The 18,051-nt window shown below is 39.8% G+C and overlaps 1 protein-coding gene across 1 annotated transcript; it reads right to left on the bottom strand.

The window, feature by feature from the left end:
- Window positions 1-2,242: 2,242 nt before the first annotated feature.
- On the bottom strand, window positions 2,243-5,776 carry LOC108366053 (BTB/POZ domain-containing protein KCTD3). Its single transcript, XM_017620322.1, has 5 exons — window positions 5,415-5,776; window positions 3,928-5,234; window positions 3,748-3,867; window positions 3,552-3,691; window positions 2,243-3,493 (listed from the first exon to the last, which is right to left on the bottom strand). The coding sequence occupies exons 1-5, from the start codon at window positions 5,468-5,470 to the stop codon at window positions 2,684-2,686; spliced, it is 2,433 nt and encodes an 810-aa protein (XP_017475811.1). The 5' UTR covers window positions 5,471-5,776; the 3' UTR covers window positions 2,243-2,683.
- Between the last annotated feature and the right edge of the window lie 12,275 nt (window positions 5,777-18,051).

Below are 18,051 nucleotides of genomic sequence, written 5' to 3'. Positions count from 1 at the left end.
TCAGACCATCTACCCATAGTCATCTCGATCGATAAACCAACCGACTTTGCTTCCGCGGAACACCGGACCTATATCAACTTTTCTAAAGCTAATTGGAAAAGCTTCGCGAAATTTACTGAGAGCACGTTCGCTGCGCTCCCCACAGCAACCGACGTCCACCTTGGTGAACGTAAGTTCCGCAGGGTTGTCACTGCTGCTGCAGCTGGCTTCGTACCGCCAGGATGCATTACGAACCCCCATCCAAACTTCCCAGCTGAAGAGACTGTTCTAGCCGATGAACGTGACAACCTTCGTCAGGCCGATCCCGGAAATCCGCGTATCAGGGGTCTTAACGCGGAGATTCGGTAGCTCGTGAACGTGCATAGGCGGAAAAAGTGTGCACAACTTGGGCCTCCCTTGCTTTCACTAGCGGTGAAGTTGAGGGGGGCTACTCTGTAATGCCATGCGTATTGCTTACGACGTATTTGCCTATCGCATCGCATTTCTCTTTCGCATCGCATTACAGAGTAGCCCCCCCAGGTGGCCATCGGGAAGGCGAAAGCCTACAACGCCATGGATCCCGACGGAATGTGCATATTGATGCTGAAAAATTTGGGTCCTGCGAAAGTAGCGTACCTAACGGAGGACCTCAATATGTCAATGGCCACTCTCCTCGTCCCAGGCATCTGGAAGATGGTGAGGGTTGTCCCACTGCTCAAACCGGGAAAACCAGCCAACAAAGGACAATCTTATCGCCCGATTACACTCCTTTCCCCGGTAGCGAAGACACTAGAGGCCTTGCTGCTCCCGTATTTTACGAACCACCTGACCCCAGCGAAGCATTAGCATAGTTTCCGTAAAGTGCACAGTTCAACAACAGCACTTAACGCCATAAAANACAATCTTATCGCCCGATTACACTCCTTTCCCCGGTAGCGAAGACACTAGAGGCCTTGCTGCTCCCGTATTTTACGAACCACCTGACCCCAGCGAAGCATCAGCATAGTTTCCGTAAAGTGCACAGTTCAACAACAGCACTTAACGCCATAAACACGCAGATAACACGTGCCCTTAACCGCAACCGTACACTGTGAGAGAACTATTATAGTAGCGTTGAACCTGTCAAAGGCGTTTGACACCGTCAGCTACTCCACGCTCTAGAAGACATAGAGGCCTCCTCTCTCCCACAGAGGCTCAAATGGTGATCGGCGAATTATCTGAGTGGTCGACACTCGTCGGTAATGTTAATAAAACAGGGGGTTCCACAGGGTGGTGACCTTTCCCCACTACTGTTTAACTTTTCCTTTAAAAGCTTCCTCAACCACCAGAGGGAGTCTCGATTGATGACTTGTGTTCGAAAGTAAACGGGTATCTATCCGAGCTTTCTGAACGACTGATTGATGACCTCGGTGAGGTAGTTTGCTCTCGATGACCTTGAAGGCTTCATCGTTCCCGATGACCACCCGAACTTTATCGTGGGTGAAAGTACGTAAGTAAATGGCACATTGGTAGTTTTCAATCGAGCAACGCGTCGTTTGGCTTTGTCTGCCGAAGGGCGCAGTAGGATTTGTGGCTAAAATAATCGTTCACCGACGAAATAAGTCCCTAAATCTGATGTATATCCGGTCATTGTACTTCGTCGGGTCGGACGATTCACTAAAATTGGCTTACACCATCGTCGAAGTAACAGATCTTTGGTTACTATTCGTAAATATTTTTTAGGAACACAATGCTTTATAGAAAAAATGGTCTAACTCGAGATAAGGGGTGCGTTCAGAAATGCATCAAGCCAAAGCATCAGTATCTTTTATTTCTAAACTATTATTGATGGAAATGTCATATTTACGCAATTACGTCCAAATTCAGCTTTTAAAGGTGGTTGCGCATATCTGACATTTCCAACAGTTATAGTTTAGAAATAACAGAGACCGATGCTTTGGCTTGATGCATTTCTGAACGCACCCAAGCTGTTTTATCAAGATACCGCAGAATTCATCACGATGGAACTCGATCCTTATTACGTCAAGTTTACTTGGAAATTTTTTCGCCCAAAAGGATGTGATGGTTTCAGTTGTCGGTCGTCCATACATACATACATATGTACTACGTACGTAAGCAAATAACAAATGCATAAAATTAGTATTAATTGCAATAAACATTTTCTTTCGTGTATATTTCGATATATTTCGGGAAAACAAGTANTACATATGTACTACGTACGTAAGCAAATAACAAATGCATAAAATTAGTATCAATTGCAATAAACATTTTCTTTCGTGTATATTTCGATATATTTCGGGAAAACAAGTGTGTAATAAATCGTATATGTAGGTGTGTAGTATAATTCATCAGTATCTGTAAAAGTAATACATACGTATTGTACGAATAATTTGCCGCGAATCGCATTTAAAATCACTTATACAAATATGTGTAGCATAAAAACAGTACATAGACAACATCTAGACAAAAAGGAGATTAAGAGTAACTTTTGCTAGCCACGAGGACACTCTTAAGGTCGCCGCACAGCTGCTGATGCCGTATAACGTAATATGCAAATATATATAATCGAGCAGAACATTATTTGCAACAGCTTGGCAATGTACTCTAATGCTATGCTAAATGTGAGAAACGATGAAATACGCCCGACCAACGCCGCCTCAGCAGCAACAGCAACTGCTGCTGCTGCACACGCCGCTTCCGCATTTCATTCCCCATTACCACCGTTGCCCGGCGCTCCCTGTTGCTGTTGAGGATGTTGTTGCTGTGGTTGTGGCAGCTGCTGTTGTTGCTGCAAAAACTGCGCTGCTGCGTTAACAACAGATTGTTGCCCTTGTGCTTGCGGTTGGTGCTGCAGTGGCACTGGCTGGTGCTGATTGTGTAACTGATTTAGCAGTGCCACATTACTGGCTTTCATGCGCGCTATTGTGGCATTTGCCATCCCTCCAACCACTGATAGACATGGTGACATACAAGGCGTTGAGCTGAGACTATTGCTGATTTCACATTGATCCAGTAGGCGGAGAAGCTCATGTGTGTCGGGTCCGCCTGAGGTTTTCTGCTGGGGTTCATCTTTCGAAAGCAACGCCAATGCCGTTGTGAGATCCCACATTTGAATGGCACCATTACAATGGCCAGTCAATATGAAACGTGAGCCCATACGTGAAGACACCTCGCACTCGTGTACGCAGAACGAAGTGATAGTTGAGCTATCTACTGATTTTATAATACAGACGCGATCGCCATTCGAAGCTAAGCGCACGTAAAGCTGATCTGTTTCCGGCACTACTTTTTGTACGAAAATCTGTTCATCATAATCGCCATATGGGCCAAAATCATTACCAGCCGCGTAACTGTAATGTGAATCAGTGGCTTCGAGTGCCACAATCTTAAATGATGCCTCGGGTGTAGAGCCTGGTTGTGTGGAGAGCATTCCGCGAAAACGTGTCAATGACCAGGTGCGTACATGGTGATACTCACTGCACACAGAAACCAAATATTTTTCTGAGAGCGTAACCTGTAAAACATTACGTACATAATAAAAATATTTTCAGAATGCATCTTAAGAGTCATACCTTAGTTACTGGGCTTTGGTGTACAGTAAATGTTTCAAATAAATGCGGTCCGTGGCCGGCTGTCTCCGGATGTTGCACAATAATACGCACCGCTCCCGATTTCGTACCGTACGCAATCTCTATCCAGTTTCCACTTATACCTAAAACCGTAGTTATTTACATATTTTATATTTTAGAGGATCTTGGAAAAGCTCACTTGAAGTTTTTGGGGTGAGATAAACAGAAATTGCTGTAATGGGATCCAATGTCGGGTCTTTATATAACTCAGTCACTAACAAGTCATTATCCTTCATACGTAATGGAAACTTTTGCATATCTAAAATGATACCAAATTTAACAGAATGTATTCATAAACGATTTTAATGATCTAATTTACCTATATAATAAATAGACCCATTATTGCATCCCAGCAATAAAAACGAGCCAGCTGAGTCAAACGACAGTACGGGCACCAAATCTTGGATTTGCCAGTGCTGTGTCATGGCATGCCACACGCCTATTTTGCCCGATGAGGACAACGCCACCAACTGGCTGCCGATAAAAAACAAATACTCTACGCGTACATTCAGATTAAATGTTCCAACATCGGTTTTATTTCCTCCTTCATGTATACTCCACAAGCGTATTTGGCTACCATATGAAATAGCCACCATTTTACTAGGTATGGGTTCGGCTGTGGAAGTGTTGACCTTTGAGTTAATCGCCATACGTTCAATGGTTGCATCAATGTGAGGCGAGGTAAATACCAGTTGCCAGCCACTTGAGTCCTTCACTCTATAGCAAGTCACGAAATGGGCATAAGCCACTGCAATCCAATTTTGATGTGCCTTGATTATTTGAACCCGCAATGGATCCACCCAGTTTGAAGTCAGGGTTGGACTAAATACCAATCCTACATCGTTGCGTATGAGCTTATTGAGGTCGGCGGAAGAGTTACGCGAATGTCGCATGAAATCTAGTGAGGCGGTGCGTGAATGGGTCGAAGAAGGGCCAGCAGTAGCCCAACTGCGTACTTCTCCACTAACATTACCGTTCGTACGCCCGCAACGCAAATCCCATGAAGAGTTTCGAGAATGTGATGAGTGTCGGCTAGATACAGATGCCGTTTCGGGTACGCGAACCATTGAACCAGGGCGCGCGTTTACCGTTGAATTTGATACTAAACCTGATGATGTTGAAGGTAAGCAAGATTCCAACGGTACTGTTGGTGCCTGTGGGTTGTATAAATTGTTTGTATTTCCAACATTTATTCCACTACTATTTGATGTTCTGTAAGATGGCAGATCTGAGCCAAAAACTGGGCGATCTTCGGTTGCTACAGATCCTGTGGACATAACAGCAGCATGAATTGCCTCATTAGACGGCATCAACGGTGCAGGCAAATAGCCATAAAATAGCACATCACCGCATGATGAATGGTTTAGGTCCTCGCAAAGTGCTAGACGCTTAACAAGCGGAGTAAGGCCATAGTATTCAGATTCGTGACGCAAAGCCCGTATTTCACAGTTTTTAATGTCGATATCTTTAGTGCGTAAATAGTTGAGAATGATCGAGAACAAGGCCGGATCGCGATCAATGAATATAGCGCCAGTTTCATCGCGTAAACTGGAAATGCGTCCACTTAATAATGCCGTGAAAAAGGTATCAGGGATCCACGTCAGCGTCTGACGGGAAGTGGAAAAACTGTAATAAAATTTTTAGAGTATAAAAAATAAATGGTAATCGTGTAGTTGGAAAAGGAAAGCCTCTATTGGCAATACAAAAAAATATATATGAACATTTGTATTTAGCGATGTGCATATATGTAAGCATGTACATTTATGGCTTCGCCAGCGATATTTCCTTTCCTTGCAATAGACTTACCGCTGTCCACCAACATTCAGATTTACTAAATCGCCATAATGTGCACAGTAGGTCATCGTGGGGCTGCTGGTGGGTCGTCCAACACTATCCTGCTCAACGTGTCGTGACCATTTCGTGTTTCCGATCACAATATAGTGCACTTTGCTTCAGTTTAAATGCATTTCTTAAATTTTCTTAACAAATCAGATGTGGAGAATACTTTGTGGTATATACACAAAATCCTAAGTTAAGATATGTGATGTCTCATAAATGGAATGCAAACGGAAAATGAAAAACTGCTGCAAAAGTGAATTCTGTTGACGTTGTTGCTTTTTATCATGTTGTTTTTTATTTTGTTGCCTCAATGTTGTCAACGTACATGGGGGAAGTTTTATGCACAGTATAGACAGTAACCACCTTTTTGGGTTGTTGTTGTAGTAGTCGTTGTTGTTGTAGTTATATTCACTCCTGAGGAAGGCANCCACAGTATAGACAGTAACCAACCTTTTTGGGTTGTTGTTGTAGTAGTCGTTGTTGTTGTAGTTATATTCACTCCTGAGGAAGGCACGGGGTTATGTGCTGCTATTTAATGGCCTTCCTCAGACTTTTTCTTAGATTTCAGGGTTATGTGCTGCATTATTATTAATAAATAAATTTAAGAATTTGACAAATCGTGATTTTATTAGGTGCGTTCGTTTAAAATCTCCAACAGAAACCAACCAACTGCCAAATTCCGGCGAAATGTCATCTGTTCGCTCACAAGAGAGAAATATCCAAAATAGTACGCGAACAGAAAGTTTGCAGAAACTTGCAAGTTAGACGAACAGCTGATATAATTTTTGTTTACATTCAAAAGTGTAAAATTTAAAACGTACGAAAAGTCGTCGCAAAGTGTTATACTGACACAGTTTATTGATTAAACAAATAACTACTTATTTCTTACAAGTTTAATTAGTCGCATTTTGTAATTTTTAACTTCCAAACCATCAAATTCAATTTTGTGATTTGCGTAAATGCCAACCAGCTGTTTTTGATCAGCTGTTTTCCTGTTGGCAAATTGCTGTTGGCAAAAATTTTTCCAACAGAAACTAACAGCTTCCCCTCAAAATGAAATGTCACTTTGCTCTCTCAATTTCCCCTACTTTGCAAGTTTTTTGCGTACGCGAACGCAAAAACCTGTAAGTTTTGGTTAAACTTGAACAATTAACAGCTACGCGAACGAACCTATTAAAAGAAATTATGAATGGTGTTGAAAAACCAAACAAACGCTCGTGCGAAAGCTCTATTTTTGTGTGTTGTTAAAATTTATACATGGGCGTATTGATGGTAATACAAGCAAGTATTCTTTTGTGGATTTTATGTTACTTGAGAATTTAGACAACGTGCGAGCTGCCAGGTTCTGTTATCAATATAATTAACACAAGCTTTTCCGCGTGGTTGCCTTTCAATAAATAGAATAAACAAATATTCGCAAATAAATTGGATTTATTTTATAACTGACAACTAACGTACGCTTTTTGTTCTTTTCTCCATTTTGATTTTGACTCTTTATTACCGCCAACAACTTTATGTGTATACATATTTACAAGCTGTCAAAATTTTGCGTAGTCCCACGAGCTATGTAAAAACTGTAAAATAGGCATTCGTATTCACAAGGAGAAGGAGAAATCACAAAATTTTTGTTTGGTATTTCCAAATTTTCTCTTTTTTATCAGTTGGCAAAAGCCCTCAGTGGCAGCGCTCCGAGCGTTGAGATTGTAATTACATGTCAATTAGTAGAAAAGTTCCATGTTGAAAAAACTTTTTTATTACGGCGAGAAAATTTTACATTTCTGCTGTGCCACATTTGTAACGTTATACTGCTGGAAATTTTTGACAGTTTCTCTGGTGCAAAATAAGTTGAGCAATTAAAATCAGAAGTTATACAAAAAAGACTTGTCTTTACTGACTTTTATTCTTCTAGAACTAAAAGCCATGCAATTATTAGACGCCTTAGTAATAAAATTAGAACAAAAAACTCTTCAAAACCGTCAGGCCAGGTTGAAAATTTTCATTCACCTCATAGTTAACAAAAATTTACAATCCGTAGTACTTTTCTATCAATTCGCAAATGCCGTTTGCACAAAAAAGGTTATGAAATGCGTTTTATTTAAATCGTTTAGTCAGTTATGTATACCATTTTATGTGGAATTATTCAATAATTTAGTTTTACACTATACTTTTTGAAACTATTTGGAGTTAATTATTTTTTGTTTCTTCAAACAACAACGACTACTACAACAACAACCCAAAAAGGTTGGTTACTGTCTATACTGTGGTTAACAGACACAAATCGTTCGCCTGGGCAAAAGATTGTCGTAAGCGCCATTTGGACGATTTTTAGTTCTAGATGCAGTTATATATTTGAAATAAAGTCTTTCGATTGGTGTTATCAGTTTTTATATATCTCCTTCAGTTTGTGAGATCATTGACTACAACTTTTCCGATAATTTAGTTAGTGATGCAGTCATATTAAACTAATCTGCTTGCAGAGGAGCCCTCGCCTAGGCACGTCAGCAGGCATCTCTACGAACTGACGGACGAAGTCCAGAGGTTCATTAAGCAGCCCTGAACGGCATTCACAGGGAGTCAGTCTCGAGTTATGTAGATTTCAGACCTGTGAATGCCGTTCTAGGCACACAACCACCGGACATTTAGGAGACGGAGCTTCTTCTGCCTCGGGAGACAAGAACCACAATAGCCCAACTTCGCTCTGGCTACTGCAGCACGTTAACCTCATACCTGAGCAGACTAAACGCGGATGTGGTAAATGTGTGTCACGACTCGAAACATCTCTTCGCATGCCCGGAAAACCCGACAACCCTAACGGCTTTATCCCTGTGCACCGACCCAATGGAGGCTGCACGCTTCTTAGGCTGCCGTTAGTGGAACTTGACGACAACGACTGAGATATCAACCGATCTGGGCGGGGTTGTTGTAGCCACTACAACAACAACAACAACGCATAACGGCGACTCGCATCAGATCACCTATGCGTAGTCATCTCGATCAACAAGCCGACTTTGCTCCCGCGGGCCACCAAACCTATATCCACTTAAACAAAGCTGATTGGCACGGCTTCGCGGAAGTTACTGAGAGTCAGTGTCGCCGCTCTTCCCACACCCACAAACGTATATGCTGGCGAACGCCAAACTAGTTACTGTCGCAGCGGCTCGCTTCATTCCATCCGGACGCATCGCGGAAACTTTCCTTCAGAAGCGGCTGTTCTCGCAAATAAGCGTGACCTCCTACGTCAGGTCGAACCTGGGGATCCCCGCTTAAGGGGTCTTAAAGTGGATAATTGGTAAACCAACATAAGCGGAAAAAGTTGAAGCATTTTAAGACCTGTCAATTTCATCTTTGGTGTGAGTAAGTGTCCGAAGAAAAATCGCGACCTATTTTAGCCGGCGATTCACACTGCATAAGGCCAAGCGTCAAGTGATCACAAGACTGCACAAACTGCCCAAATATAGAGCACCAGGGAAGGCGATAGGCCGACGGGAGTAGCATATCTCACTAAGGTCCACAATTTGTCAATGGCCCCTCTCATCATTCCCCATTTCCCTGATATCATACGCTGACTCGTAAATATTGGCGTCCGGAAATAAAATTGATGACGTCTGCTCGAAAATAAACAGCTACCTCTCTGAACTCTCTCTCTTTTTCACTATACGAAGCCTGACGCTCTCCCCGAAGAAATTAACGGCGATCGTCTTCATCACCTGGACGACATTCACCCATCCTGACGGTGAACAACCCGAAAATTTTAGAGATTGCCTTTAACAGCCTCTTTTCCTTCGCCACGAACCATTGAAAAAATACAGAACCTGGGGCCGCCGGTTCTTAACTATGCTACGCCTGTTTTGTCCTCGGAGACTAGTTAGACGCAGTGGATGAAGCTGTAAACTTGTCAAAACATCGCATTCCGGACAGCGACAGGATGCCTTCCGTAAGGGTGCATACCAAAATGCAATCGCAGCAGAAATACATTTTTCTGGTCCGAGGTTGGACCCAATAGCAGCCCGGAGTAAAAGGGAACGGGCGTTCCTCGTCAAAATAACAGCCCGTTGGTCAGGAAAACCTTAGTACTCCGGTAACAGACGCTTATTACACACTAAGTTAACTATAGCTGCCCGAAAAGGAAGCTATGCCATGCAATGCAACAGTTAAAGAGGTTCGTTGCGTTGCGAAATTCGACCGAGGGCTTTTTATAGGTCAACCGCATCAGGGATGGCCTTGCCATGGTGACAGAATCCGAGTCCATGGTATGAACAGGATTGTCATGGCTAACGCTTTCATTCAGCCCTATTCTGCATTTCGATTACGTTCCCGCATTCCGCTCCGCTGGAATCGAACTTAGGTATTCTGCGTTACGATCGAAACGAAAGAAGAAGAGGAAGAGAGAAAACATCTTTCGAAATCAGCTGTTTGCCTAGGAATGTGTGAAATCGAAACAAAACAAAGAAATATTTGCCACCAAACTATAGCAGCATATGAAGTTAAAGTTTGTAAATACATTCCTTTTGCGACTTCGAGTGTGAGTGGAGGTGCTAAGCGCAAGTGGCCTAATTGTACTTTCTTTTGGCGCATAACTTACAAGTTTTTCAATCAAGTGGTTTTATTTTAATTATTTAATTTTGCTTGTCTGTGCAAGTGAAGTTATTTGCTACACAAAGTGTGATTTTTTAAGCAAGGTGAAGCTACTTTTGAAGGTTTCGACACCTAAAGTGGCGTACAGCATAATTTAATTTTGAAGTTCGAAGTAAAGTCACCACTTTACAAGGATAAACCCAGGTGAGTGATTCTGCTTCTTTTGCTAGTGGAAAAATTGACTTTTTGTGAGTGGTAGATCGGTAAATTTTTTGGGTAGGCTGTCGCCTACGGCAGCAAGAAAACCCAAAGCCGGCATGGCGTCTTCGACATCAATGTCGAGGGCGTCGTCGGCCGAGGATTTTGACTCGCTAGTGAACTCCATCCTTGCAAGAGGCAAGAGGTTCAAGAGAGATAGGGAACAAAGCTTATCAGGTCACTTAGAGGCCAAGATTTGGACAAAATTTTAGTTGACTGTACTTCCAGTGAGGTTGGGTTTGCTGGTGATGAAAATAGCGACTCTCATGAACGAAAGACACAAGATCACGTAAGAACAAGAGAGTGAAAAAAGTCGATTTTTTTAGCGGGTTCTACGCAATCTTGTTTCACTGGAAAACGAGCGAAAAGTAAACAAAGCAAAGAAAACAACGAAAACCAAAATTAGCCAAAATTATTGTCAGCCACTTTAAACGCACAATTTAGGTAAAATGATGCCACAAAATTCTTTAAAATGTGTTGTCATGTTGAATTAACTCTTCTTTACTTGAATAAAAGTGTAAAATAGTGGTGCTTGTGATGTAAACAAACGCTCAGCTGACGAACCCGCTTTCGGAAACTTTTTTCTCAAAACCAGTTACAAATACAACGTCGCGTTCTTACGTGATCTTGTGTCTTTCGTTCATGGGCGACTCTTCTATGTGTGTTGAAAATAACGGAACTGCAACGGTTGGTGAGGCGTCTTTTGTGGCGTCGGATAACGGACAAGACAGTTTTGCAAATGCAAGTGTAAATGAGCGAGACAACACTACAAACGCAATGAATGAAAACGGACTAGACGATATTACAAAGAAAATAAGTGAAAACGGACAAAACAAAAATACAGTGGGTGACATGGTATTATATCCAGACAATTTCGCAGGTGCCTATTTTGTTTTGGTTGATTCATCTATGTGTAAGATGTGTAAGGAAAAAATCAGGAATGGTTTGACTCTGCATAGCAGAATCAAACATCTGAAAATTAAAGACATTGACTTAATACGGGCTGTTGGCAAAACACTTTATAAAGTGGTTTTTCTTAAATATGCTTCGGCTAACAATTTTGTCTTGAATGACAAAGTCAAGAGTATTGGCCTGCGTCTCTTTGTGCCTAGGTCGGCTATAGAAACTTATGGGGTAGTTAGGGGCATCCCCACCTCATATAGCGATTCTGAAATTAAAAACAATGCGATCTCCTCTGTGCCTATAAATACGGTGTGGCGTTTTAAGCGTAGGGATGGTGAAAACGGTTTCTCTCCTACAACTACAATTAAGATTGGGTTCATTGGTAAAGACATTCCAAATTCCATAGTACTTGATTACACCAAGCTGAAGGTTGATTTTTTTATACCACCACTTCGCCAATGTTTAAATTGTGGCAGACTCGGCCATACTCAATTGCCATGTAAATCAAAGAAAAGGTGTATCAAATGTGGAGGTGCTGAATGTGACAGTCAAACGTGTATCAAAAAGTGCATTTTATGCGGGAGTGCTGATCATGTATCGGGTGAGAAAGATAAGTGTAGGCAGTGGGAAAAAGAGAATGAGATTAACTACATCAAAGCCGTCAAAAAGATATCCAGGCGAGAGACTATTCAAAATTACTTTCCGGACAGTGAAAACCGATTCCAAGCGCTTGCAGTAGACGAAGAAGTGTTTCCACCGATTTCTGGTGAAAACACTAATCTGAGGAGTAGAGATGTTACTGTTAACAAAAGGCTTACTAAACATAGATATAGTTATGTGCTCAAACTACCGCCAGCTGGCCAACCAGGTCGTAAAAGTCCAAAGGTGTCCCCGAGAGTAGGCAGAGAAAGGGAACAAATTCAACCATTCTTTGAAAAGCCTGAGTACTTGAAGGGAAAGGTTACGCAAATGGAAAAACTCATTTCGCAGCTTTTTCAAATTCTACAGCAAGTTAGTAATAGTGAGCCGCTGGGGAGTGTGTTTGAAAAAATTCAACAGCGATTTAGCGTTTACCAACTGCAATCTTGGGTTTGATTGGAGGGTTGATCCTGTGAGGATTGGTGGGAGTCATCACTTACCGATCCTTATTGACTCGGTGTCCGTATCAATTAATGCTAGTAAATTTTGTTCGAAGAATAAACTTTTAAAAAATCTAAAAGAAATAGATTTTGATCCTAATGTTGATGAAATTCATAATAAATTCGGTGAAGAAATGGAGGCGGTTACTTATGTTCTAGGTGGGAAAAAACTCCAAAAAGCTGGTGGAATGATTCCCTGACACGTGCTTATCGTTTTCTAAGAATAGCTTTCAAAAAGTGCAAGGAAGTTCCCTCTCCTCATAACTCAGATGAGTGAAGAGTCATAAGGAATTCATCTTGAACTGTATTACTCATCGCTTAAAGTCAGTGAAATTATAAACGTTGTTTGAGCACTCCACAACATTTGTATTTACTACAGAGTGGAAGATTTGGACGCAAATTAATCCCATTTTGAAAGCCGTCAGGAGGAGGGGAAGAACAAAGCTTATTTCCATAGCAAATCGAATTCGAGACAACATACGCTCCTCTATTTAAAAAGTTAGTAAAAACGAGTGCAATAATAAAAGCATCTTTTTTATGTAACTTCACATTTTATATATGTATGCATCTATGTGCATACATCTATTAATTTTATATAAAAAGAATAAATTGTATTCAGTGCATTTCACAGTCTTATTTATAGATAATGTAAACAAAAACGCCTGGACTTCCACTTTGAAAACGTCGCGCAATATCCCTTTTGGTTGCCATTATTTGAGCCAATTTTCGTATTGCCCGCTCGCGAAAACACAGAAATCGAGAAAATTCATTTATGATGACTTTTACAATCATGCACAGTATATTTTACTTAAATTTCTTATAAAATTGTATTGTTTAAATCCACGAAAATAACAATTGAAACATTCTCCGCCAACAAATTTGCAACTTAGAAAAACGGAACTACGATCGAAATGTAGAATAGGTATAATCGTAAATTTCGAAGATTGATCGAAAGGAAACGGAACGCAGAATACCAAAGTTGCCAAACGGAGAAAATTTCGATTCTTTCGATCGAGATTTCGATCTTTGCCACAGTGAAGGGAAAGAATTCTCTTCCATGCAGATATTTTTTTGAATGAATGTAAACGTATCCATTTTCTACATCTAGGGGATAATGAAGGTGCACAGTGGCGGCTTCAAAACTGCAGTAATTTGCCCAGTGGACATTTTTTTCGGTATCTGCATCAAGACTCCGTCCGGACTTTGGATAATTTTGCGTTCCCCGACAGGTGCCTGTATTTCTGAATTGATTGAGCACCGTTGTTTGGGAGCCGAGTTTACGTGCTTTACAAAGGAAAAAAGACCGACAAACTTCCAAGAATCTGATGACATAAGTAATTCCATTAGTTACACTGAGTGTAACTTGTAACGGACGGGACGCGTGGATAAGTTTCATACGTAGATTGAAAAAGAACGCTTGATCTAGTATGTATGTCGAAATTGTCCTTCGTGATATTATTTGAAATTGGATGCATCCAGTCTTGTAATTCATTTATAATGGCTATATTTCAGGTTAACGGAGAAATTGTCGTCTTATTTATACTTTCTTCTATTTATGGCCCAGAGGATAGCTTGCAGTTCAGGATGAGGCTGTTTCAATGACAAGCGCTTTATTATGAGTTCCGTTTCTAATGCTCAGCTTAATCAATCTCTCTAGGGTCTTTAACGGAAATTTATGAGACACTGATTCGTCTGAAATGCCTAGGGGCATAAGGGAAGTCCTTGTTGTTGTTGTTGTAGCAGCATACAAATTCCCCAGAGTTTTTGGGGGATGTAGCTGGAGTGAGTCCTTGGCCAAATATAAATCTGGGTCGTTCCGGTTACATAGACCCGACTGTCGTGGGAACGAAGGGAAGTCTTGTCTACCCCTGGGGCTGGATTGTTAGGAAATTGAAGGTCTGTTTATGTAGTTGTAACAGCATACAAATACCGAAAAAGAGGTTTTGGGGAATGATGTTGGAGTGACGGTCCTTGTACATATGTATATGACTTTGAGCCGTTCCGGTTACATAGACTTGACGTATAGACGCTGACCATACGGAGCGAAAATTGAGCGTCCCGCTGGTATCGGCGTTAAAATTGCATTTCCTTATTTGAACAGTGGGTTTAAAAATAGGTCCTCAACGTCACTCAATATAACCGTATAAGTCTTGCTGGCTTTATAGAGTCAAAAGAGGCTCTTAAGCTGACGAAAAGATGTGTCGATTTGCTTTCCTCAGGTCTGCTTGAGGATTTGATGAAAGCCACACTGTTAAAGCCCAATCAGTTGGTTCTTGAAGCGCTTCAGTCTCTTACATAATGTCGTTGAAAGGGCCTTTTCGTTTGCCCTCGGAGATTGACGCAAATTTCATGATCTCTCTTGTTGTGGATTGGGTGAAGTACACTGAGATCCCAATCTTCATACATGTATTTGTAAAAGCTCAAACAGACGGCAGCGTTAATCCGGATTAACTCGGACTTAATCCGGACTAGCTGCAGTTAATCCGGATTAAGTCTGAGTTAATCCGGATTAACGCTGCCGTCTGTTTGAGCTTTAAGTCCAGCTCTGCGCTACCGTTTAAAAAATTTCCCATGGTTTTTTAAATTTGAAAAATAAAACAGCATTGTCTTTTCGTTTTACATAAACTTTAATGTAATTAGTATCATAACCTATTAATATATGTATTTATGTATAAGTATACGTTATTACGTAGGTATATGTATGTATATATAGTATGTATTTATATTTTTATATATGTATGTATGCATGTATGTATTGAGTTTCGGTCTTTTAAACACTAATATTATATGTAAAGTTAGTGGTTAAGTTGTGAATAAGATACATTAGTAAATCCATTATTTCAACTCTTATCGTTTTGGCAAAATCAACGCCTCAAACTGCTCAGCCAACTGTCAAAGCCAAGCTAGTTGAATATGTACTTATGTATGTACATTCATACTCTACATACATACATACATATGCATGTGTGTATGTGCACTTGGGCATTATGCCTGTTTGGTGCCACTAAATACAAGTTTCATAATTTTTCCATAGTTTTTCTTTGCACTTGAATATGCGCAGCTACCGTTACGATTACTTTATTAATAATGACAGATAGTTGAGTAAGATTAATTATATTTACTTGTATTGATTTTTTTCTTTGATAGATGACAAACATAAGCTTTAATTTAGATTTCGCAGCACAGCTGCAATAATGATGCGTTCGTTTTTTGAAGAAAAACGAGTAGTTGGAATAAGCTATTTTGGTGTTCCACTAACGGTTTTGTGTTAACGATTAAAATCATAAATTATAAGAGCTGGTGAGCACTTTCCTACTACACTTTTGAAAACTTTTATGAAAAAAAAAAAATTTATTTACAGACTATTTAGAAAATTTTAAAAGGCCTAAATTTAGGTTACTTGTTTCGATTAAGAGATTTCTCCACGAATAAGAAAAATTGGCAGAATGCTTTGTGCTGGCTATTAGCCGGATTAGGTATAGCATTTAGTATACTATGTGTTCACCAACTCTTTTACTAGTAATGACGGTGTGAACGCTTACGAAATTGTGGTGGGAATCGGTGTGCCAGCATGGGATTCGAGTGTGATTTTCGTTTAGATATACTATAAACAATACTATCTGTTTCGAGGACAGAGCTGAAAGGAATAATGCCTGAAGAAAAAAATCGAGGGACGCAACGGTTGTTAGAAAAAAGACGCCTATTAGCACTAAGCTCATTTGAAGAAGCTCCTAAGGGCGGTAGATCACATGAATTAATTATACTGTAAATTAAATTAAATTAATACATATACGTATATTGATAGCAAATTGGGAAAAGTTGTTATGTGCACCTTTTCTAAAAAATATAATTAAATAAAAGAAACAAGAACTGTCGTATTGTTGTATGTCGTAAACTTTAAATGGTAAAACTATGTTTAAGGGATTCGCAAGCTACCATAAAAGTTGTATTAGGAAATTTCAAGTATGTACTCTAAACATTTATTTCGCTGTTAAAAACTTTACGACATACGACAGTACAACAACTTGTGAACCACCTTATTGTGTTAGGAAAATCGAGCTACCTATTTTATTTTCAAATGGAACAGAGATACACAAATTGGTTAAGTTCAAAATTGTCACAGAAAAATGTAATAAGTCCCAAAGAATAGCAAAATATAATGATCAACATTGTGGAATTCGGAGTACGCGAAAACAGGTATTACCATTTGTTCAAAACCAGTGCTTGAGGAAAACGAGTTTGAAATGTATTTTGCTGNAAATTGGTTAAGTTCAAAATTGTCACAGAAAAATGTAATAAGTCCCAAAGAATAGCAAAATATAATGATCAACATTGTGGAATTTGAGTACGCGAAAACAGGTATTAACATTTGTTCAAAACCAGTGCTTGAGGAAAACGAGTTTGAAATGTATTTTGCTCTCCTGTAAAATTTTAAGAGAAACTGGACTAAGTAACTTTCCATTCTAAGCTGACGATGTATGTATATTGTATATATGTATATTAGACGGTTACACATTTGTTAGTGCTGGGCCAAACTTCTCCTACAGTTCCGAGCGGCAAATGGTTTTATTGAATAACTTTTTCATGGCAGAGATTCCCTCGGAACTTTCCTATTGCCTGCCGAGGTGCAACTAATTTAGATATTGTTCGGAGCATGTGGTAGCATCAACAGAGAAAATAAAAGCTAGATCTATATATTTAATACTGCGAAATCGGGTTTTGAGGTGTTATATTCACAACAATCAGCTCTCCACAAAAGCTGACACTAAGACGACTTCTCCTGTGACAGAACAGAACCAAGTAAATTGTTTTTTCTAAAGTGGAGAAAATTAAGGTTTAGTATAGCTAATTTTTGATTTTTTTCATATATTTTTCTGGTGGCTTGTTGTGTTCTAATTTTACTTTATGGCTGCTAGAAACGAGATAGAAACAAGTAAGAGCAGCGCTGTCTTCGGCTATGCCGAAGGCTTCATACCTTTCATGAACATCTGAAAATTTTACTTTAACAGATTACTGCATTTGAAAAGAATTATATATTTACAGCATACATAGGCTGCGTTTCTTTATACATTCCGGATAATCCCATTCCACAGCCGGAATAAACAGAATGCGTTTGAAATATACGTCAACATATCAACAGGAACGTTCTAAAGAATAAATAAACAAAAAAGCTTATTCCAAACGTTCAGAATGAATAAAGAAATGCAGCCATAGATAGAGGAGATACATATATATAAGAAAAATCATATTTAAACAATCAGAGGTATGGAAGATATACCTTATATAGCACCAATCTAAGTGATTTTCACTGCTGTGTGATCGGTATGTAAACCGATTTTCTCAATAGACATAGGCTGCGTTTCTTTATACATTCCGGATAATCCCATTTCACAGCCGGAATAAACAGAATGCGTTTGAAATATACGTCAACATATCAACAGGAACGTTCTAAAGAATAAATAAACAAAAAAGTTTATTCCAAACGTTCAGAATGAATAAAGAAAGACAGCCTTTGTATTATTATTTATGAAATAGCTTACGAAATTTATCGACTTTAGCTGTCCAAATAAAGGAGTTTTACAGTAAAGCCCTATATCTAAACAATCAGTTTTATGAAGGCAATAAATATGTTATAGTGACCCGATCTTTGTTAATTTTACTGTAAACTTTCTCTTGATAACGAGTGAAAATAGTGCGGAATTTCATGTTTCTAGCTGCATATATGGAGA

The sequence above is a fragment of the Rhagoletis zephyria genome, unplaced genomic scaffold, assembly GCF_001687245.7.
Source record: "Rhagoletis zephyria isolate East Lansing unplaced genomic scaffold, Rhagoletis_zephyria_1.1 Rzeph_scaffold_02119, whole genome shotgun sequence".
Lineage (NCBI taxonomy): Eukaryota > Metazoa > Arthropoda > Insecta > Diptera > Tephritidae > Rhagoletis > Rhagoletis zephyria.
Note: the sequence above shows the minus strand (reverse complement) of the source record. Positions and strands in the feature narration are given on the sequence as shown.